Source organism: Heptranchias perlo, chromosome 1 (assembly GCF_035084215.1).
Source record: "Heptranchias perlo isolate sHepPer1 chromosome 1, sHepPer1.hap1, whole genome shotgun sequence".
In the NCBI taxonomy this organism is placed as follows: domain Eukaryota; kingdom Metazoa; phylum Chordata; class Chondrichthyes; order Hexanchiformes; family Hexanchidae; genus Heptranchias; species Heptranchias perlo.
Window position 1 is genome coordinate 187,098,658 of NC_090325.1, and position 22,597 is coordinate 187,121,254.

At 43.6% G+C, this 22,597-nt stretch overlaps 1 protein-coding gene across 6 annotated transcripts in view; it reads left to right on the forward strand.

The window, feature by feature from the left end:
* Positions 1-22,597, forward strand: part of lef1 (lymphoid enhancer-binding factor 1) — a 132,893-nt gene that overhangs the window by 103,906 nt on the left and 6,390 nt on the right. For 2 of the 6 annotated variants that reach the window (XM_067994425.1, XM_067994426.1), the window contains exons 11-12: positions 7,207-7,357; positions 17,703-17,786. The exons of 2 other annotated variants lie outside the window; for them this stretch is intronic. In XM_067994425.1, the coding sequence (XP_067850526.1) occupies positions 7,207-7,355 (149 nt within the window). In that variant the 3' untranslated portion in view covers positions 7,356-7,357; positions 17,703-17,786. Of the gene's footprint in view, positions 1-7,206; positions 7,358-17,702; positions 19,140-22,597 lie in introns of those variants that run through there. 2 more of the 6 variants (XM_067994423.1, XM_067994424.1) reach the window with 1 other exon arrangement.

Below are 22,597 nucleotides of genomic sequence, written 5' to 3' on the forward strand. Positions count from 1 at the left end.
TGTAAATAGTTGAGGCCCAAGCACTGATCCCTGTGGCTCTCCACTCATTACATCTTGCCAACCTGAAAATGACCCATTTATGCCTGCTCTCTGTTTCCTATTAGCTAACCAATCCTTTATCCATGTTAATATGTTACCCCCCTACACCATGAGCTCTTATTTTGTATAGTAGCCTTTGATGTGGCACCTTGTCAAAAGCCATCTGGAAATCCAAGTGCACCACATCCACAGGATCCCCTTTATCCATGTTGCTTGTTACTTCCTCAAAGAACTCTAATAAATTAGTCAAACACGATTTCCCTTTCACAAAGCCATGTTGACTCTGCCTGATTGCATTGAGATTTTCTAAGTGCCCTGCTATAAACTCCTTAATAATAGATTCTAGCATTTTCCCTATGACAGATGTTAAGCTAACTGGCCTGTCGTTTCCTGCTTTCTGTCTCCCTCCTTTCTCGAATAGAGGAGACTTGAGTCTATAATCTAGGCTGACACTTCAGTGCAATACTGAGGGAGTGCTGCACTGTCGGAGTTGCTATCTTTTGGATGAGATGTTTAACCGAGGCCCCGGCTACCTTCTCAGTTGAATGTAAAAGATCCCATGGCACTATTTGAAGAAGAGCAGGGGAGTTGTCCCGGTGTTCTGGCCAATATTTATCCCTCAACCAGCATGAATAAAACACATTATCTGGTCATTTATCTTATCGCTATTTGTGGGAGCTTGCTGTGTGCAAATTGGCTGTCGCGTTTCCAACACTTCAGCAGTGACTACATTTCAAAAGTAGTTAATTGGCTGTAAAGCGCTTTGGGGCGTCCTGAGCTTGTGAAAGGCGTTATATAAATGCAAGTATTCCATTTCTTCTTTCTGTCTTTCTTGAATATACAGCTCAGTTAAGTGCCAGATTCAATTCCCCGCCCATGCTGGCATAATCTTAGAAATTAGAGTTCGGCCATTTAGGAGTGAAATCAAGAAGTACTTTTTCACTCAAACGTTAGTGGAAATCTGGAACTTGCTTCCACCAAAAGGCTGTGGATTCTGGGTCAATTGATATTTTCAAGTGAGATCGAGAGATTTTTGTTAGATAAGGTTATCGAGGGATAGCTTTATACCATTTATTCTGTCAAACTCCTTCATAATTTTAAAAACTATTAAATCTCCTCTTAGCCTTCTCTGCTCCAGTGGAAATAGTTCCAGTATCTAAAGTCTCTCCTCATAGCAATAGTTTCACATCCCTGACATCATCCTGATGAATCTACGCTGTACACGCTCTCTGAATTTAATGTCTTCGTGCCCTGGGTTAAGATGTCTCTGCAGTGACCCTTTGGTTGATGCACGTGTGTGGACCTTGGGTGAAGACAGGATCGAGCTGTGATGGCTGTTGCAGTCAAACAGCCTGCTAACACTCACTATCTAGGCTCACACTTGAAGTATGAGCTGTTGGGTAAGAGGCCTGTGGAGAAAATTAGATGTAAAAGGAGGGGGCCAAGGAAGCTCATTCTACCACGTGTCCATGGGGTTCAGTGGTAGATAGCTTTACTTCCGATGGTTTTCTCTGCTTAATTTTAATTGCCAAGATATTGTAATATAAAATGCGTAGAATTACATAGAATTTTACAGCACAGAAACAGGCCATTTGGCCCAACAGATCTGTGCCGGTGTTTATGCTCCACTCAGGCCTCCACCCACCCTTCTTGATCTCAACCTATCAACATATCCTTCTATTCCTTTCTCCCTCATGTACTTATCTAGCTTCCCCTTAAATACATCAATGCTATTCGTCTCAACTATTCATGTGGTAGCGATTTCCACATTCTCACCACTGTCTGGTGAAGAAGTTTCTTCTGAATTCCTTATTGGATTAGTGACTATCTTGTATTGATGGCCCCTGGATTTGGATTCCCCCACAAGTGGAAGCATCCTCTCTACGTCTACCCTACTGAACCCCTTCATAACCTTGAAGACCTCCATCAGGTCACCTCTCAGTCTTCTCTTTTTTTAGAGAAAAGAGCCCCAGCCTGTTTAGTCTTTCCTAATATCCCTTTGTATTCCTCTGTCTTACCCATTATGAAAGAATGCTGTTAAATTCCCCTGCTTAGGACTTGCCATGGGTAAGTCTGATGATACAGTTTACAGGTGTGTCAGGGACATCTTCATGGTGAAATGTCAAAATTGGCTCTTGACACCAGCCCGAGTTGTTGATGATCTTGAGATCGGGAGCAGTTTCCTGGAAGGTTATTAGCCTAGTACAAGGGGTGAAAAATGAATCTGAAAATTACAGTGTTGGAGATTTTATACTCGATTATTGTTCTATAAGTGAGGGAGAGTGCTTTATACTGAAAATATTTATCCATAAGCTGTCCTCCTTTAAGATCAGCAAAGGCCCAGGCTCTCATCTTACTGGTTCGCTATTATTAGGCGCACATCTTGAATCATGGTTGTCTCGTTAGGATCGTCGGGTAGTGGCAGTGACAGCTGCTGATCTTTTTGGCAGGTGAGACACATGCTATACACGCCTAACCAAGCCATCTCGTCACCGTGGCAACAGGCCCTTCGCGCGCGCTCAGTGACATCAAAAGCGCGCACCGCAAAGTAGGAATGGAGGCCCCAGTCACCCCGAGGAGAAGCTTAAAAAATCCGAACAGAATGCTTTCTTTTTGGCGAACGGTCTTTCGGCTGCAAGTTGCTGTTTTATGCACAGAATATTCCAAAACAGAAAACGTTTTTTTTTCACGTGTGTGTCATTCGCAGTCATTGCGAATCTGACACTTATAGGTTTGGGAGGGCCCCACTGTTGTCAGCTGTGGCTCAGTGGGTAGCACTCTTGCCTCTGAGTTAAAGGTTGTGGGTTCAAGTCCCACTCCAGAGACTTGAGCACATAGTCTAGGCTGACACTCCAGCGCAGTACTGAGGGAGTGCTGCATTGTCAGAGATGTTGTCTTTCGGATGAGATGTTAAACCTGCCTGCTTTCTTATGGTGGACATAAAAAAATCCCATGTCACTATTTCAACATAGAGTAGTGGAGTTCTAGCCAATATTTATCCTTCAACCAACATCACTAAAAAACAGATTATCTGGTCATTATCACATTTCTCTTTGTGGGACTTTGCTGTGCGCAAATTGGCTGTCACATTTCCTACATTACAAGAGTTACTACACTTCAAAAGTAATTCATTGGCCGCAAAGTACTTTGGGACGTCATGAGGTTGTGAAAGGTGCTGTATAAATGCAAGTTCTTTCTTTCACCTGACGAACCGCCTCTGGGTTAAGGTAATTTTAGAGTAAATACAGAATTGAATTTGCTCGCTTTGCCGGGAATTAGGAGAATAATGGTCTTTCTTTTGGGGTTGGGGGTGGGAATTCTTTGGACAGCCACAAGGCCCAGACATTGTAGGATGCTTGAAATTGGAGTGCTCTTTCCCTGGTCCTTTTGTGCAGTCCTCTGTTGAAGTCTGTATGTGTGTAATTGTCGCTCAGTTGCCCCGACAGCAGATAGACTAAAATCAAAGCTTCATTGTCTCCTGGGTGAATGACTCCAATTGTTGCTGTAATTATATTTTTTTGTTTTAAGATTGGATCAGCCGCTTTGTTGTGATCTTCACTGAAAGCAGGTCAGACACTGAGCTCACTGGCCAGTTCATTCTAGGTTTGTGATACTAGCCTGAAGCTTGCAAACAGATCACAAGACAATGGACGAGAGCAGCTATTTGTAGCAACCATTTCAGAGGTCTCCAGACAGTGTAACCTTGTTTCTTTCGCTCCAACTGCCGGAAACTGATTTGAAGAGAACAAGATCTCGTTTGTGCTCCATGATATGATATGTGTTTTCTTTTTGTTGTGAGCCCCGTGTGATTTTGCTGGGCATGAAACATGTGAAACAGGAACAAACGCACCCTACTCTCTGTGAAAAATGATGAGATGAACAGCAGAGTACTGTATTGGCCTGTAATGCTGCCTCAGCGCACCTGCCCCTCAGTGCTTTACTATCGAAACCCCCAAGTAGATCGTTTAGAATTTTAAAAATTTGGTTAATCTATTAGTTCATTTCCAGTCGATGGTTTGTGCTCCTCTGCATTTAACATTTGTGAGGCATTAACGTTTGTACAACCTCCCGGTTGGGGAAGTCCGCTGTCTGCCCACAACTGGTTATGCCCCCCAAAACGGGCTATAACCAATTTCTAGGCCAAAGTTTTCTTGTTACTATACTGAGAAAGATGGCAGCCTATTTCATCTAACGTTTTGAACCTGAATTCAAGAGAAAAAACTCAAACATCAGAATGCCCAGAGGCACTGAACTTAATTCAACCTAATGGGGCAGCATAGTCATGTCCCACTAGGTGGTAGAGTGCAGTTTTGCTCCTCCCCGACTCTGTAGAATTATTGGTCTCCATTGAATCGCTGCGGGTGGCGAGCTACAACTAGACAGGGAGCAAATGTCAGAGGCGAGTTGTTACAATGGCAGTTCCCGCATGCCTCCTGCAGGCTTGTACTATATTGACTAGAGCCCTTGGAATGGGTTGGCTGGCTGCCCTCTTAATCAAATGAGATGTATGGCACAGTGAGAGCAGAAAGCTGAGGCGGAAGATCAGAAGGCAAAACACTTTTATGAGCTGATGATCAAATTGTATCCTGGTCTAAGCCGCTAATCAAAGTTAGATCTCAATAGCAAGTTTGTTTCCGTTTTGGCTTCAGACTTCATGTTGAACAGAGAATTATGCCATTTCTCAACAAATTCACACTAAATCCCCACCTCATCTCTTTAACATCACCCGCCTCTGCCCCTACCACAACCCATTTGCTGCTGAACCCCTCATCCATGCCTTTGTGGGTATCGGATGGGAAAGTGGCGTTGAGGTAGAAGATCAGCCATGATCTTATTGAATGGCGGAGCAGGCTCGAGGGACCATATGGCCTACTCCTGCTCCTATTTCTTATACTCTTTGTCACTTCAAGACTCGACCAATCCAATGTTCTCCTGGCCGGCCTCCCATCCTCCAACATCGGTCAACTTTAGCTAATCCAAAACTCTGCTGCCCCGTATCTGATCCCAAACCAAGTCCTGCTCACCCATCACCCCTGTCCTCAGTGACCTACTTTGGCTTCCAATGCCTCAAGTTTAAAATTCTCATCCTTCTGTTTACATCCTTTCACGGTACTGCCCCCCCTTTCTATGTAATCTCTTCCCGCCCTCCAATCCCTCTCTCCCCTCCCCCCCAGAAATCTCCTTTCCTCTGAAGGTGGGTTCTTGTCCATTTCTCCCCTTTCCTTCACCCTTCAGGCACCTAGGCCCCACACTGTAGAACTCTCACCCTAACCCTCTCCGACTCTCCAGTTCCCTCCCCTCCTTTAAGACCCTCCTTACACTCTCCTTTTTGACCAGGCTTTTGATTACCCCTTCTTTGGCTCAGCAACCATTTTGTCTTCATTACGCTTTTGTGTAGTGCCTTGAGATGTTTTTCCACGCTAAAGATGCAAGTCGCTGTTGTGAATAAACTGAACAATGCAGCGGATTCAGATTTTGAGAGCTGCTAACATCTTTAATTTAATTCCCCAATCACCCAACAGAAAAGATGAATTCTGCGGGATGCAACTTTTTTTTTACAATAAAACCCAACAAGTGCCCCCGTTTGAGGATCCTGCTAGGTATTCTTTAGGCCGTAGATGCCTGAAGCAGCAGCAATACTGTTAAAGTCACAGGGGGTAATTTTGACTTTGTGCGATAGTGTGAAACAGGTGATAGCGAGTCAGCAAACCGTTATACATCTCTCACGATTTTTATTTCCATTGAAGTCAACGGAAATGAAAATCATGAGAGATGCAAAACGGGCTGCCGATTCCCCATCGCCCATTTTACATTATCGCACAAAATTAAAATGACTCCCACTGTTTCCAAGTTGTTTCCTGTTTCTCTTCATGAAAAAGAATTCACAGTCGGGCAAAACACTTCTGCCTGAAAACATAGAAATATTTACAATTGAAATATACATTTAGATATATACATATATTCACACATTTACTTATATACCTATATATACAAATTATATTTTTTATATATTTACACTTATTCACATATTTACATAAATTTACAAATTTACATATATATATTTACTGACATATATTTGCCTCGAACATTCCTTTACTTTGCCTTTCCATGCTGACTGGACACACTGATAAGTCTTCAGGCTAAGAATTCACAGCAGGGTAAATTTGACCAATTTGCACACCTGGCACAGAGCTTCCCCTGTCATCAATGCATATCGGGAATTTTGGTCAGCAGATCCCACACGATTTCATGTCTATTAACGGGAGTGTGAATGCTCACAATATAACCGAGTGCAGGTGAGTTGACAAGAATGGTGAGAATATAAAAAAATTCAAACAAGAGAAGTTCAAGCATGCAATTCATTAAAAAAAAATTAAATAAACCACAAATATCGTGAATGGTGCTGGTTAATGGGTGGATCCAAAATCTGTAGGACGAGGCCAAAGTTCCAATGAAACATGGCCACCCCATTGAAACATGGCCACCCCAATAAACCATGCCCCCCCTCCCCCCCAATGAAATATGCCCCCCACGAACCATGGCCGCTCTATTGAAACATGGCCACCCCAATGAAACATGACCGCCCCAACTGAACATGGTCACCCCAATGCAACATGGCCACCCTATAAACATGACTGCCCCAATGCAACATGGCCACCCTATAAACATGACCGCCCCAATGAAACATGGTCACCCCAAAGAAACATGGCCGTTCTATTGAAACATGGCCACCCCAATGAAACATGGCTGACTCAATGAAACATGGCCACCCAATGAAACATGGCCACCCCATTGAAACAAAGCCACCCTATTTAAACATGGCCGCTCCATTGAAACATGGCTGCTCTACCCTATTTGTTAATGTGGATAAGCTGAAGGGTCACTTGCAATTGTAGCAATTTTGTTTTAGTGTTCAACCGTGAAGGAGCCTTTGTCGAAATCGGCAGGAAATAGTGCACAGAGGGACATTGTCATGGTGTGCCTCTCAGGCCTGTCCCTCAGGAAGGGTTCCTGTTTTGGAAATGGACACCCTACTTAAAAATCACACAAGTGTTGGGATTTTATTTATTTATAAAATGTTGTCACTGGTATGATTGCATACAGATTTATGATTACTCAATAGAAAATGGAAGAAATAGTTGCAAAAGAACTTTCTGTCTACCACAGGAAGTGTTTCAAAGGAACTTCCTGTGCACAACTCTGAAGAAGAATGGTTTTTGGACAATAGGGTGATGCCCTTTTACCTGAGTGAGCTACATGCAATTTCTGACACCAGCAACTTTGTTCAGTTGGACACACACAAAAGCTCACTGTGATGGTAAGTGATCTCCTCGCTTATCCACAGTATCAGGCACTTCAGGAGAAACAACAGTTGATTCCACACTTGCTCCATGAGCATGGCTGAATAGTTAAAATCAAGCACCATGATACCCTCCCAATCTGGGATACTCTGTGGACAATACCATATTTTGATTGACTACTTTCAAGCTAAATTGAGGATAATGCAACATAGTTTCAAGATATTTTGATGCAACTAGCTGCAGACAACTTTCATTTGCCAATTGAGTATTGATTGATTAACATCGCTGAATTAGTTGTAACTCAACTGTTCTCAGTCTGACATGAATCAAGGGTATTTATTCAAAATTCAAAAGAGAAATACAGGGCTCCTCTAATGGCTTAGTGACTTTATTCAGTGAGTAGGTGAGCCAGACAGACCATGAGAGTCCCAGATTCGATTTCCCCAGTCGGTGCTTAGACAGTTGATTTCAGCTGGGCTGGTGGGGCATTCCAATTGGCATCAGTGACCCTGGGTTAGGAAGGGAAAATCAACTAGCTGACCTTACGCTGGCTCCCGATCCACTAACGCCTGAAATATAAAATTCTCATCCTCGCATTAAAACCACTTTATGGCCTTGCCCCTCCTTATCTCTGTGACCTCCTACAACCTTCCAAGAACTCTGTGTTCCTCCAACTTTGGCCTTTATGCATCTCCCACTCCCTTTGCCCCATCATTGGTAGTCGTGTCTTCAGCCAACCAGGCCCTAAGCTCTGGAATTCCCTCCCTAAATCTCTCCTTCTTTAAGACCCTTCTTAAAACCTACCTATTTGACCAAGCTTTTCATTACCCCATCTAATACCTCCTCCTTTGGCTCAGTGTCAATGTTTTTCCTGATTGCACTTCTGTGAAGCGCCTTGGGATGTTTTCCTACATTAAAGTTACAATATGAATGCAAGTTGTTGTTGTTCTTCTAGGATACCTGTTCCTCGCCCTGATCCCTATCCAGGAAACCCTGTAGTTGATGGCTTGCCAACAGTGACCAGGCTTACATGTGAATAAAGGCCATACCAACAACAGCTTGCATTTATACAGTACCTTTAACATAGAAAAATGTCCCAAGGTGCTTCACAGAGGTGTAATCAGAACAAAACGAATGCCAAGCCAAAGAAGGAGATATTAGGAGGCGAGATCAAAAGCTTGATCAACGAGATGGTTTTAAAACAAAACAAATTGAACCAGGAAGGGGAAAAGAAAACTAAAAGAAAAGTCTTAAAACTTGGTTTTCATGGAAAACCCAAACAGCTAATTATTTGTGTCCATAACATAATTAGCAGACTGGCCAAATCCAATTGTCCCCATCAGTACAGATCTTCTGGCACCAGTAGATTCCCAGAAAACAAACATTTCATCATAAAACAGTGCAGTGAGTTTGACATAAAACAAGTGGTCCAAATTCTTTTTTAATTGAATTAAACTCAGAAACTGGGCTTAGCTTCAGAATGTATTAATTCTAGAGGATGGGGAGGGGGAGTGGTTTGGGGAGGGAATTCCAGAGCATGGCGCCTAGGCAGTTAAAGGCATGGCCAACGGGAGGGATTGTAGGGGTGGAGGATGTTACATAAATTGAGATTGTTGAGGCCATGAAGGGATTTTAAACACAAGGATGGGAATTTTAAATTGGAGGCGTTGGGGCACTGGGAGCCAATGTAGGTCAGCAAGGGCAGGAGAGATGGGTGAGTGGGACTTGCTACGGGACAGGATACAGGCAGCAGAGTTTTGTTGGAAAGTCAGCTTAATAGTGTCCAATTGAATTGTGCAAACTACCCAGCAGTAGAATTATGCACAAATACCAATCCGGAAGACTAGCAAAAGCTGTCCAACAGCTTAAAAAAAGCTGGCACAGCCCCCTCCTCCAAATGCTGTCTAATCAGAAGAAGAGCCCTGACTGAATATAAGCCTATGACAAGTGAAAACAGATAATTACACTGAACGTGCAATGGGTTTCTTGTACCTTGAGCTGTAGATATAACAAACATTTCTTCACTTGCATTGGATGGGGGGTGAAATGTTAAGAGGATACAAGTGTTGAAGGCACAAGATTTATTTTGGGGAGGGGGGAATCTGGGGGCTACGTCCTGCAGAATATTTTTTGTGATGACTCTTTATTTGGTGCATTTGCCACCATTTTTGATCCTACAATTGATCAGCTGGTCCACTGCTCCTCTCACTTCTTTTGAATCCTCTCCAAATCCTTCCAGGTAGACGCCATGCAAGCTGGGTACAAAACAGAATTCAGAGAGTGGGGGTTGAGGGCAGCTACTCAGACTGGCAAAAGGTGGGAAGTGATATTCCACGGGGATCGGTGCTGAGACCACTGTTGTTCACAATTCACATTAACAATTTGGATCTGGGAATCAGAAGTACAATTCCAAAATTTGCGGACGATATCAAATTGGGGGCGTGGTTAATGCTAAGGAAGAATGCATCAAAATGCAAGTAGACATCAATAAACTTGCAGAATGGGCATGTAATTGGCAAATGAATTTCAATATAGATAAGGGTGAGGTGGTGCATTTTGGTAGGAAGTTTAGAAAGGACACATACTGCTTCGATAATTAGAGTCTAATTGGGGTAGAGGAGCAAAGGGATCTCTGGGTACAGACACATGAATCACTAAAAGTAGTGATGCAGGTTAATAAGGCCATAAAAAAGGCAAGGCAACCAAGCACTGGGGTTCATTTCTAGGGGGATAGAATTGAAAAGCAGTAAAATTATGTTAAACTTGTATAGAACCTTGGATAGACCACATTTGGAGTACTGTGCAGAGTTCTGGTCTCCATATTATAGAAAGGATGTAGAGGCATTGGAGAAGATGCAAAAAAGATTCACAAGGATGATACCAGAACTGAGAGGATATACTTATCAGGAAAGGCTGGGGCTCTTTTCCCTAGAAAAGAGAAGGCTGAGGGGTGACCTCAGGTCTTTAAGAGGTCACCCTTCAGCCTCAGATAGAGATCTTTAAGATATGAAAGGTTTGATTGGGTAGACATGGAGAAAATGTTTCCACTTGTGGGGGAGTCCAAAACTAGAGGTTATAAATATAAGATAGCCACTAATAAATGCAATAGGGAATTCAGGAGAAACTTATTTACCCAAAGAATGGTAAGAACGTGGAATGTGCTACCACAAGGTGTAGTTGAAGCAAATAGCATAGATGCATTTAAGGGGAAGGCAGAGAAGTACATGAGAGAGAAAGGAATAGAAGGATATGCTGATAGGGTTAGATGAGGAGGAGGCTCGTGTGGCACATAAATGCTGGCACAGATCAGTTGGGCCGAATGACCTGTTTCGGTGCTGTAGACTTGATGTAACTTGATGTTATTATGAAGAAATAATCATTAATGATAATTAACATTGTCAACAAAAAGTAATGGAAAATCGGCAAAACCACAAATCAGGTATGCTGATGAATTCTACAATCTGCTGTGCACCGGGAACATAAAATTCCCTTTTAAGATGTTGAAAGTGGTGATAAGAATTTCATTCAGCTAGTGAATCCTGAAGCAAAAGAAACCTGAAAAGTTCTACCTCACCTCCACCGCTGCTGAAATTCTCATCCATACCTTCATCACCTCCAGACTTGAATCTTCCACATTCCCGTCACTGTCTGCCTTTCAGCTCCTCCCACACACTCCAACTCATTCAAAACTCCATTGGCCTCCTCTATCCCAATTCAAGTCCCACATTCAATCCCCCCCTCTCCCCATCCCCCCCCCGTCCTCACCACCTTCTACTCAGAGAGCACTTTGTTATAATTTATCCCCGCTGTGTGATATCCAAAAGTAATTAACACATAGAAGAATGTGCAGTAAATACAAAACCATTTACTAGGATAACTGGGAGGGAGACAGAAGAGCAGCCACTGCTCCCTGTGCTACAGGAGCTTCTGATCCTCTCCAAGCTTCCACTGAGTTATGCTCGACACCTTGAATTGGTCTTTGCTGGTGGATCCCGCCCCTGTTTCTGGCAGTTTCCTCTCGGTACTGTGGTGAAAAAATGGTATTTGTGCCGAAGAGTTGGCCGTTGTTGTCAGGATTCTGGCTGTGCCCTTGGAGGTTTTTGTGAGAGTGGGGCAGTAATTATCAGAGTGATTTCAGATAATCCTTTGACACTAGTGGATTTATCTCAACTCATGTACCAAATATGTTGAAACACAGAAATAAAGGAAGTGGACTTCTTCCTGTGAAGGTTCGATAATCCACAGTTCCAGAAGTTTCAACTTCATAGAAACTGGAGCCATCCCCCAAACAAGCCTTTGAAACAAACAGGCTGATGATACGTGATGCTCCAATGGGTAGTGCCACATTGCCAGACTGATGTTTGTACTTAAGTGGTGGATCGGGTCCCTCACATTTCCTAAAGAGTACCGGAGGGGTCTAATCTCGTGGCTGCTCGTGCGCAGGAGACCTTCATACAGCCGCAGCATTGTGGGGCGACCTGGGGTCAGCACGAGCAACCACACCAACAACTTGCATTTATATAGCACCTTTAACGTAATAAAACATCCAAAGGTACTTCGCAGGAGCGTTCAGACAAAATTTAAAACTGAGCCACATAAAGAGATATTAGGACAGATGACCAAAAGCTTGGTCATAGAGGTAGGTTTTAAGGAGCGACTTAAAGGAGGAGAGAGATGTAGAGAGGCGAAGAGGTTTCGAGAGGGAATTCCAGAGCTTAGTGCTTAGGCAGTTTGAAAAGAACGTTGATCTTCGTCTGTAAATGTTGACCTGTGGACATGCGATGGGAAACACTGACGGTTAGTGGGTATAATTTTAGAATCCATCCTCCCAAACATAGAAAGAAAAAGGGAACTTGCGTTTATGTAGCGTCTTTCACGACCTTAGGACATCCCAAAGTGCTTTTCAGACAATGAAGTACTTTTGAAGTATAGTCATTGTATGGAAACATGGCAGCCAATTTGCACACAGCAAGATCCCACAAACAGCAATAAAGTAATGTTTTACTGAAGTTAGTTGAGGGATAAATATTGGCCAGAACAGCGGGAGAACACCCCTGTCCTTCAAAAAGTGCCATGGGATCTTTTATGTCCACCTGAGATGGCAGACAGTGCCTCGGTTTAACGAATGCCAGCACCTCCGACAGTGCAGCACTCCCTCAGTACTGCACTGAAGTGTCAGCCTAAATTATGTGCTCAAGTCTCTGGAGTGGGTCTTGGACCCCACGACCTTCTGACTCTGAGTGGAAGTGCTACCCACTGAGCCAAGGCTGACCCCTCTAGGGTAACATCTTTGAACAGAATGGCATTCAGGTGAAGTATTGCTGGCTACAGGCCTGTCACTGATGGTGGCACCTGTGGGAAAAATTTGGGATGATAAAGTACAAGTATTGCACCACAATAAAATGCATTGGCTAACCTTTTTTTTCCCTGTAGTATGCACTGTATAGATCATTTATAACACATCCTGTGTCAGGAATCAGTCAATACTGGGTTGAGCAACAGAAGTTGCCTGTAACTGAAGGTTTCTCAGGGCTGGGTATTTGTGATAAAGTGAGCTGCATTTGAAAAGCAGCTTTGCCACACAATTTTTGCTACTGGGAAATCCTTAATTAAAATAAATAATCCATTCATATCCACCTGTCCTATTTAAACTATTTTGTTTCTAAAAAAGAATGCATTAAAAAAATATATAATCAATTTTAATGCTTATTTATAATATGCGGAAAGTGTCATTTGCATTATAAATAACTAAATCATGAATTTCAAAGTGCTTTAGGCAGACTTAGTGTTTGGTAAGAATTATTGAATGACATTATTTAAATAAATAAATTTATATGTATAAAATAAATTATAAATTGTATCTACAATATTTATATATAAAATCACCACGATTGACAGAAGACAGAATCAAGTCAAATATTTATTACCTGAAGCACAAATGCTGCAAACTGAAGTGATGTAAATGTAATTAAATCAAAATTGTAACCACGTTTTGAGTGTTTTCTGATAAATACACAGGGCAGCGTAGTGTGTGTGTGCAGCAGGGAGATTTAATAGACGGAATCCAATGCTCTTGCCTCTGAGCCAGAAGGCCATGGGTGCAAGCCCCACTGCAGGATGTGGAAGGTAATCTAGGTTGACAATCCAGTGCCCTGCTGAGGGAGTGCTGCATGGTTGGAGGTGCTATCTCTTTTGAATAAGATGTTAAACTGGGTTGTAAAAGATTTTCACAGAGGAACGAAGAACTCTCCTGGTGTCCTGCTCAACATTCCTCCCTGAACCAAAAATAGATCACTTACTTCAGTTGTTAAATGCTGTTTGTGCCCACATAACAATAACTGTACTTCACAAGTAGGTTATGGGTTGTGAAGATCTTTGGGCCATCCTGAGACTCTGATCAGGTGCATTATCACTGCAAGCTCTTCCCTACTCCCCACATCCAAAGGAAAAAAGTACCTTTTGAATCTTAACTTCCAGCCCTTGAAATGAAGGCTCAGTACTTTGGGCCTTCTCCACTGGACACCAGTATGGATTGGACGCCTCAGGAAGCAACTTCATAGGGAAGCTCACAGCTCAGCGTCTGGGGCCAGACTGAACTGGGAGAAGTCAGTACTGATTGGAAGCTGTTTCTAACTGGAGATTCTCCTGATCAAGACCCAAATGTCAAACCATGGAACTCCTGCTGCTGTCACTTCCTGGCGTCTCCATAAGTCATTCCTGGTTTGATTATAGGCCCAAAATGGAAGGTCTCCGAGGACCTGAAAATCAACAGAATATCAGGCAGAAGATTTTTATACTTTTTCTATTGACAGTGAAAGTACATCCCTCAACTTCCCAGCTCGAACCTCCTCCTTTAGCGCAGGACAGCAGTATTCAAACCAAAGGGAAAATATGAATTCTCCATCTCCTTGCCCCACCTTTTCTCAAAATCAAATTACTGCGGCTGCTGGAAATCTGACATAAAAACAGAAAATGCTGAAAATACTCAGCAAGTCAGGCAGTCTATCTGCGGAGAAAGAAACAGAGTTGACGTTTCATGACCCTTCGTCAAAACTGGAAGAAGCCCACCTTTTCTTATTGTTACGGTTCCTTTCAGTTCTTGGTGGGTTGGTTTGGGAAATGGAGATCTCCGTGGCTGTCATCATGGGCATTCGAAGCAGAAGGAAAGACCTTGCATTTATATAGCAACTTTCACATCCTAAGGACATCCCAAAGTGCTTTACTGCCAATGAATTGTGCACAACAAGCTCCCACAAACATCAAATGAGGTAATGACCAGGTAATCTGTTTTTGTGATGATGGTTGAGTTGGCCAGAACACCGGGAGAACTCCCCTGCTCTTCTTTGAATAGTCCTATGGGATCTTTTACATCCGCCTGAGAAAGCAGACGGGGCATCGGTTTAACGTCTCATCCGAAAGGCGGCACCTCCAACAGCGCAGCACTCACTCAGTACTGGAGTATCAGCTTAGATTAGGAGCTTAAGTCCTGGAGTGGAACTTAAACTCACAAACATTCTGATTCCGCGATGAGAGTGCTATTAACTGAGCCAAGTAGACGTTTAGGTATTTGGATCGAATTGCAGTGGTGCACGAAGCTCCTATTGATGATCTTACCGATAGTTTGTTTTTAGAACTTACCCAGAACTGGTGAGAGCAACCAAATTATAGCTGTGTGGAACAAAGCAAAGAGAAGCCTTGAGAGTCAGACAGTGAAAATGGGACCCACAGGCCACATTGTGGCTTGTTTTTTCTCTCCTTCTCCACACCAAATGATGGAGTGGTAGTTTAGTGAGTTTATCCAGTGCGTCGCTCAGCTCTTTTGACTAGGAGGCTCTCAGGTTTGATTGACAGCCCGTGCTGGATTTGCTGATCTCCGCCAGTGTGGCCATAGGGATGGTACAATTAGCCCAAACGCTCAGCACTGGGGAAGTGTTCCTTCCTCAGTTTGAGAGGGGCACTTGTGCAGTTGCCTTTCTGTTTGTGACAGCGGAGCGACCCAGCATCAACCCCTTTTGGTTTCTTTAAAATAGGCGAAGCTCCTCCTTCTCTGCAGACTCCTCATTTAAATAACAGGGAAGGAAAAAGTCGGCTAAGGTTCCTGCTCCTTATCGTTATCCAGCAATCCCTGCTGGATAGTCTCACCAAACCAGATTAAGGAAAGCATAACGATCATTTTGAGCAAAGTAAGATCTCAGCCGTACTGCTGTGAGAAACGCTGAGCGAAGGACAAGGAGAGGTGAGACTCACTCTAGGCTGTTAATGCACACAGCATAAAGGTAAAGTTCAGAGCAGCACTGGCGGAGGACAATCTCAACCAGGGGTGCTGTGCGCCAGGGAGGGTTCTTAAGAAAGGTGCAAGAGGAGAAAATATTTTATAGGCAGTCCCACGCTTTACAGGAACGTGAAGAAAATCAATCTGTCGGGCTGTGATTGCAATCTATGGAAACAAAAATATCAACCTTGAAATCTTAGCCCAGAAATTGCACGATCTGGGGAGCACAAATCTGGATTAAGTCTGGCAGGAATAGCGGAGGAAGGTGTAATTTGAGTGGGAGACCTGACCCACTGCGTTTCTGCCCCGATGAAATGAAATTATGGTCCAGGGGAGGGCACTTTTTATGCCCACCGCAGCTCCAGAATTTCAGGATCGAGTCTGCCCAGGAGATTCTACTCGAAGCACCATGCTAGGTCCAGTGGGACCTACGTCTGCTCCAGACAGAACATTGGCTAAACATACAAGTGTCAATGTAAGATAAAATGGTGCAGGTGTGTAAGAGAGTTGTGGTATGTAAATAGGGTGCTTACAAATGTTCAGGGAGAATTGGTGGTGTGGTACTCTGGTCCTGAGGAGCAGGTTGCTAAAGATGGAATAAAATCACTGCCTCGGTTCAGCTTTTTTGCTTTTCAGCTTGCTTAATCATTCAAGAAGTTGGAAAGAAAGAAAGACTTGCATTTATATAGCGCCTTTCACAACCTCAGGACCTCTCAAAGCATTGTACAGCCAATTAAGTACTTTTTGAATTGTAGTCACTGTTGTAATGTAGGAAACGCAGCAGCCAATTTGCGCACAGCAAGGTCCCACAAACAGCAATGCGATAATGACCCGATCATCCGTTTTAGTGATGGTGGTTGAGGGATAAATATTGGCCAGGCCACCAGCGAGAACTTCCCTGTTCTTCTTCGAACAGTGCCATGGGATCTTTTACATCCACCTGAGAGGGCAGCCAGGGCTTCGGATTAACATCGCATCTGAAATACGGTACTTCCGACTATTCAGGGACACTTTGATTTCTGAGACAGAAAGTTTCTAATCTTTAGTTGGCGGGGAAGTATTGAGCTGGAAAGCTCGTCTGACTGGAAGACTTTGCTATCCGGGGCTGAATGGGTGAAGTCACCTTTGAGGAATTTATTCTTTTAAACATCCAAAATTGGAGAGTCTTGTTGCTACTCACAGCTTACACTAAACCTGAGAAATTTGTGGAAGAACTGAAGAAACTTGAGAGACCAGTAGGACAGGCGAGCAAACTCACATTATCCATTTATCGGCAGCCATTAGCTGTTGTGTTTAATTTTGTTCTCCTCCTTCTCTCGTGAAAGCACCAACTCTTTGCTGGGATGCGAGTTCATGGTCACTAAATGCCCTCTGATCCCTCACCAAAGTTGCTATTCTTGATAAGGTGAGCCCTGAGAGTGAGTGTTGGAGGGCTATTCATCTACAGTAGGGTTAGATGAGGTAGGGTGGGAGGAGGCTTGTGTGGAGCATAAATGCCGGCATAGACCAGTTGGGCTGAATGTCCTGTTTCTGTGCTGTAGACTCACGATGTAACTCGATGTAAAAGGCATCCACAGCCAAACTTAAACCAGTCCTCACCTGACATCCACTTACAAGCGCACTACCAAGCACTGTCCAGCAGGAGTGGATGGATAGAAAGAACAAAAAGGAAAGACTCGCATTTATATAGCGCCTTTCACAACCTCAGGATGTCCCGATGCGCTTTACAGCCAATGAAGTACTTTTGAAGTGTAGTCACTGCTATAATGTAGGAAACGCGGCAGCCGATTTGCGTACAAGTTCCCACAAACAGCAAATGAGATAATGACCAGATAATCTGTTTTAGGTGTTGTTTGAGGGGTAATATTGGCCAGAACACCGGGGAGAACTCCCCTGCTCTTCTTTGAATAGTGCCATGGGATATTTTACACCCGCCCGAGACGTCCCCTCTGCATTTGAAAATCATTGCGGGGAATTTAAAAAATATTTGCAGCTTTTTTTTTCCCTACGTAAATGTGCTTAAAGTTGCGTTTTCTTTCTGGATTTCTCTTTACTCCCCGTTTATTCATTTGTTTATTTCCTTCTCGCAGGCCACTCACCAAAACTCCTCCTCCTCCAGCCAGGAGAGCAGGATGGGTTGGGCCACAGACTACTTCGGGACTGTCAGCAGCGCTGTTCCATCGTCAGCCAGCAGAAAGCGCAGGTCAAGTGGGGTGAGCCAGATGATGTCAGTTTTTTCCCTCCTCCGGAGATGGAACGTCTCTCTTCTAAGTGGTGCTCCATCTAGCAGCCCACCTGAAAAACTGACACGCAAAAATAAAACACTCACCCAACTGAGGCAAACAGTTCTGAGTGAGTGGCGGGCAGCTCTGGGACTCGGAACTTGGGACCTTGTGGTTGGGACTTAAGCACTCAACGACTTGAGCAATTGGGCTGCTGTCAAGACTGTCGTTTTAATTCGATCGTACCCGCTGGACAACCCCGTGTTCTGATTGGCTCCCGACCAATTCCTTTTTTTTTTCCTTCACAAACTCTTACCGAGGAGACGCTCGCCACACCGGCCTGCGTTTCGCACCGCACACTGTTCCTGGCCTGAAGTGAAAACCAGCGCCCTTTATGTACACACAAAGAAAGTGGGGCCCCTTTCTTCATCCAAGGACTCATTTTGCACGTGTGCCGTAGTGAGGAATTGAGGACAGTCAGGTCATTTTTGAAAGACTTTTTATCTGCAAGCTCACCCTCCAAGCGAGTTCTCAGTCCCCTGCTACGGTACACGTGCACAGTCATTGCTTTAAGTACTTGAAGAAATGATACCGCAAATGGGATTGGAGGATATTAAGACAAATATATTGGATAGGTTTCAGGTACCTTGTTCATCAAAAAATGTCAATGACCTTGTTCAGCAGAAAGGAAATTTGTATAGTCCCACTTTGACCCTCACCCCAGCCCCCCCACCCCTGCCTAGCGTTTGGTTCTTACCACTTCTGGCCACTATTGCACTTCATTCTTCACCTCCAGAAGCACTGTGATGCCACCATCAATGGCATTTAGTTGTTGGTTAATGGGACATGTGCTTCAAGGGGGTTGATTTGAACCTGTTGGTGTTTTCCCTCCCCAATCCTCCTCCTCTCCGCCCTCCTCCACTCTGCTCCCAGCAGATGGACTGCTCCACGCAGTGACCCAGCTGAACTCACGCAGTAAGGGTCACGGTGTTACCCTGTGAGCAGGAGCTGGCAGTTCAAGCTGAGCCACTCTGGGACACCGAGGCTCGTTCGTTAGAGCTACTGGGGGATTGTTTTATTGAAAAAAAACTGGAACAAAATATTCAATGGTGTCTTTTTAATAATGAGTGTTTTGATTGAACTGATGGACAGATATGTGGCAGAGTAACCTTTTACATTGCAGGCACTGCAGGGATTCTTGAGCAAGCTTTCTTGTGAGCTGTATCACTATACTTATTTCTTTTGAAGCAGGTTTGTTAAGAATAATGGAATTTTAAAAATAAAGTCAAAAGCTGTTTTTTTTTAGTTTTTAGTGTGGTTTATCCTTTGTTCATGTGGAGGCACTATAAATCTTTTTTTTTGTGTTGTACAGTAGTGTAGTGATTATGACTAGTAATTCAGTAGGCCTGGATTAATAATCCAGAGAGCCTGAGTTCAAATCCCACCGTGTTAGTTTGAGAATTTAAATTGAGTTTTTTAAAAATCTGAAAAATAAAAAACTGGTATCAGTAAAAGTGACCATGAAGCTGTCGGATTGCAGTAAAAATCCAACTGGTTCCCTAATGTCCTTCAGGGAAAGAAACCTGTTGTCCTTGCCCGGTCTGGCCTATATGTGACTCCAGTCCTACACCAACGTGGTTGACTCTTAACTGCCCCCTGAAGTGGCCCTACTAAAGCCACTCAGCAACTTGAGATGCGCAACAAATCCCGACCTTTCCAGTGACACCCACATCCCGAGAATGAATAAGAAAAAAAGATCCCTTTCATGTGAAACCTCAATGGCAAGATGCAACTGGAATTAACACGACTGCACTTTGATCCTGCCAGAGGTTAGGGTTCTGCTTAAGAAGCACAGACTCGAGTCCAGGACTCGAGTACAGGATAAACTGTCTTAACCTCCTGACATCAAAGGGCAGTTGCTGTTTGGTGCCGAAGATCAGAGAATCCCAACAGAAGTGCATCTCATTTCCTCTAGTGAGGAAACGCATTCTTCGTTGCTAATGTGGAGCAGCTTTGAATGACCGTGTGTGTTGCCTTGCTGCTGGGAACTTGCTGGCTGGGAGCCGAAAGGCCTTTTCCTCTGCAAGAAGCCAAGTGTTGTCATGTGAGACTGACAAGAAAGCCTTCCTGGGAAGAGTAACCCGTGGCACGTCTTTGGAATTGTAAGGGATGAAACAAGGGGCGGAATAAATGAAATCTCTTCCCACCAGCACTTCTCCGACATCTTGTCAGTCTTTTATTCAGAAGGCAAACCTACATTGTTGCCGGCACATGCTACCACAACTCACTTGTTTGTTTTTTTTCTTTTTCTCCATGTTTCTTTTCCAATTGAAGCTCCATTTCAATATGATGCGAAGTGGAGAGATTACGTGTAATCGTCCCGTCACCAGCTGTCTGCTGTTAGCAGTTATTGCTAAACCCATGCGTTTGTGAGCTGTGCACTTACTATAGTGCAATATAAAACAAAGCTGCATTTCAACAGGGCTGTGAAGGGGATTGTTGAAATGTCTTTTTATTTATATCGGAGTCATTGGTGACGTTGCTTTTTTTTTTGTTCAGGCTTCCTGTTGCTTGAAGATATTAGAAAATTCCATTAATACTCTTTTTAAACCAAAGATTTTTTTAAAAGTGTGTAAATAAGAAATAAATAATTTGTTGAACCATCCTTGTAGGTTTTTGATGTATCTTCGTGTTTTGTAGTTAATGTGCGCTTGAAATTCTTCTTCAGTCTACAAACTCTTCCTCCGTAAGCAGTCGACCTGTGTTGAGGTAGTCTCTTATGAGGAGGTCGTGCGGAGAGGCTGTAGGTGAATATTTTAGCGCAGTGACATGGGAAGCTTTTATGCTGAGTCCACTATTACATTGCAGATAACTATTGTATTTCACCCTTTATAAAAGGAAAGGGAATAAAATACAATGTACCAAACAAATAAATAACTGCGATGGCTACTTGTGGTTACTGGAGCTTCAATGTGTGTGAATGTAGCTGTGTTTTTTAAAAAATTCTGTGACATATCTGAATGTCTTGCTACATCGCTCTCCCTCTTTAAAGTTCTTATTTAATCATGCCAAATATTTTTCATGATTACACAATTAGACCATAAGTGGTTCAATGGGCAGGTTTGCCCATTGAATGCACATTACAAGAATGTAGAGAACATTCTGTTGGCAAACCCTGTCCCTTCCAGTTTCATTCAATGTTGACTTGTCCTCCTGATTGTCAGCAGTCTTTCACCCGTATGTATTGGAGACTTGGATTATTTCGCGAGCAGACCGGGCACAAAACAAAACCGCAGCAGACCAGTGGTTTCTTCACGCATCTGCTGCATTCGGTGGTGTGACCGTGTCACCAATAGCCAGGTCAGAAAGGTGACCACCCAACCTCCCCTAAAGTGCCACGGTTGCCCAAAGGCGTTTATCGCAGTTTGGGCACGTGGCCAGGCTCGACCGGTCACATGACACTGTGGAAAAGTGTGAGGTCATTCTCTTTGGATCTGAGAAAGACAAATTGGAATCTTTTCTTAATGGTGAGAGACTGGGAGTAGTGAAGGAGCAAAGGGATTTGGGTGTCCATGTACAAGATCACTAAAAGCCAGTGCACAGGTACAAAAAGTAATCACAAAGGTTAATAGAATGTTGGCTCTCATATCAAGGGGGCTGGAATACAAAGGGGAGGAAGTGATGCTTCAGTTGTGCAGAGCCTTGGTCAGATCCCATCTGGAGTACTGCATTCAGTTTTGGGCACCACACCTCAAGAAAGATATATTGGCCTTGGAAGGGGTACAACACAGATTCACCAGAATGATACCGAGATTTAAAGGGTTAAATGATGACGACAATTTGCATAAACTTGGCTTGTATTCCTTTCAGTTTAGAAGGTTGAAGGGTGTTCTAATTGAGATGTTTAAAATGGTAAAGTGCTTTGATAGGGTAGATTCAGAGAAACTATTTCCTCTGGTGAGGGAAATCCAAAACAAGAGGGCATACTCTTAAAGTTAGAGCCGGGCCATTTAGGAGTGAAATCAGGATGTGCTTTTTCACAGAAAGGATAGTGGATATCTGGAACTCTCTCTCCCAAAATGCTGTGGATGCTGGGTCAACTGAAATTTTCTGGACTGAGAGCGATAGATTTTTGTTAGTTAAGGGTATCAAGCCAAATGGAGCAACGGCGGGTAAGTGGAGTTAAGGTACAAATCAGCCATGATCTAATTGAATGGCAGAACAGGCTCGAGGGGCTGAGTGCCTACTTCTGTCCCTATGACACCATCAAGTCCCTTTTAAACATAGAAAGAACTTGCATTCAGATAGCACCTTTCACATCCTCAGGATGTCCAAAGCGCTTCACACCTAATTAAGTGCTTTTGAAGTCTAGTCACTTAATATATTGGCAAACACAGCAGCCAATTTGTCAATTTGTGCATAGCAAGCTCCCACTAACAGCAATGAGATAAATGACCAGTTAATCTAGCTTTGGTGGTGTTGGTTGAGGGATAAATATTGATCCAAGACACTGGAAGAACTCCCCTGCTCTTCCTTCAAATAGTCCCATGGGATCCTTTACATCCACCTGAGAAAGCAGACAGGGCTCTCATCTGAAAGATGGCACCTCCAACAATGTAAGTGTTAGTCTAGATTATGTGGTCAAGATCATGGAGTAGGGCTTCAACCCACAACCTTGTGACTCTGGGGCAAGAGTGCTACCAACTGAGCCAAGGCTTGACTTTGCATCTATGGCCATCTGGGGCTGTGAGCTCTGCATTCTC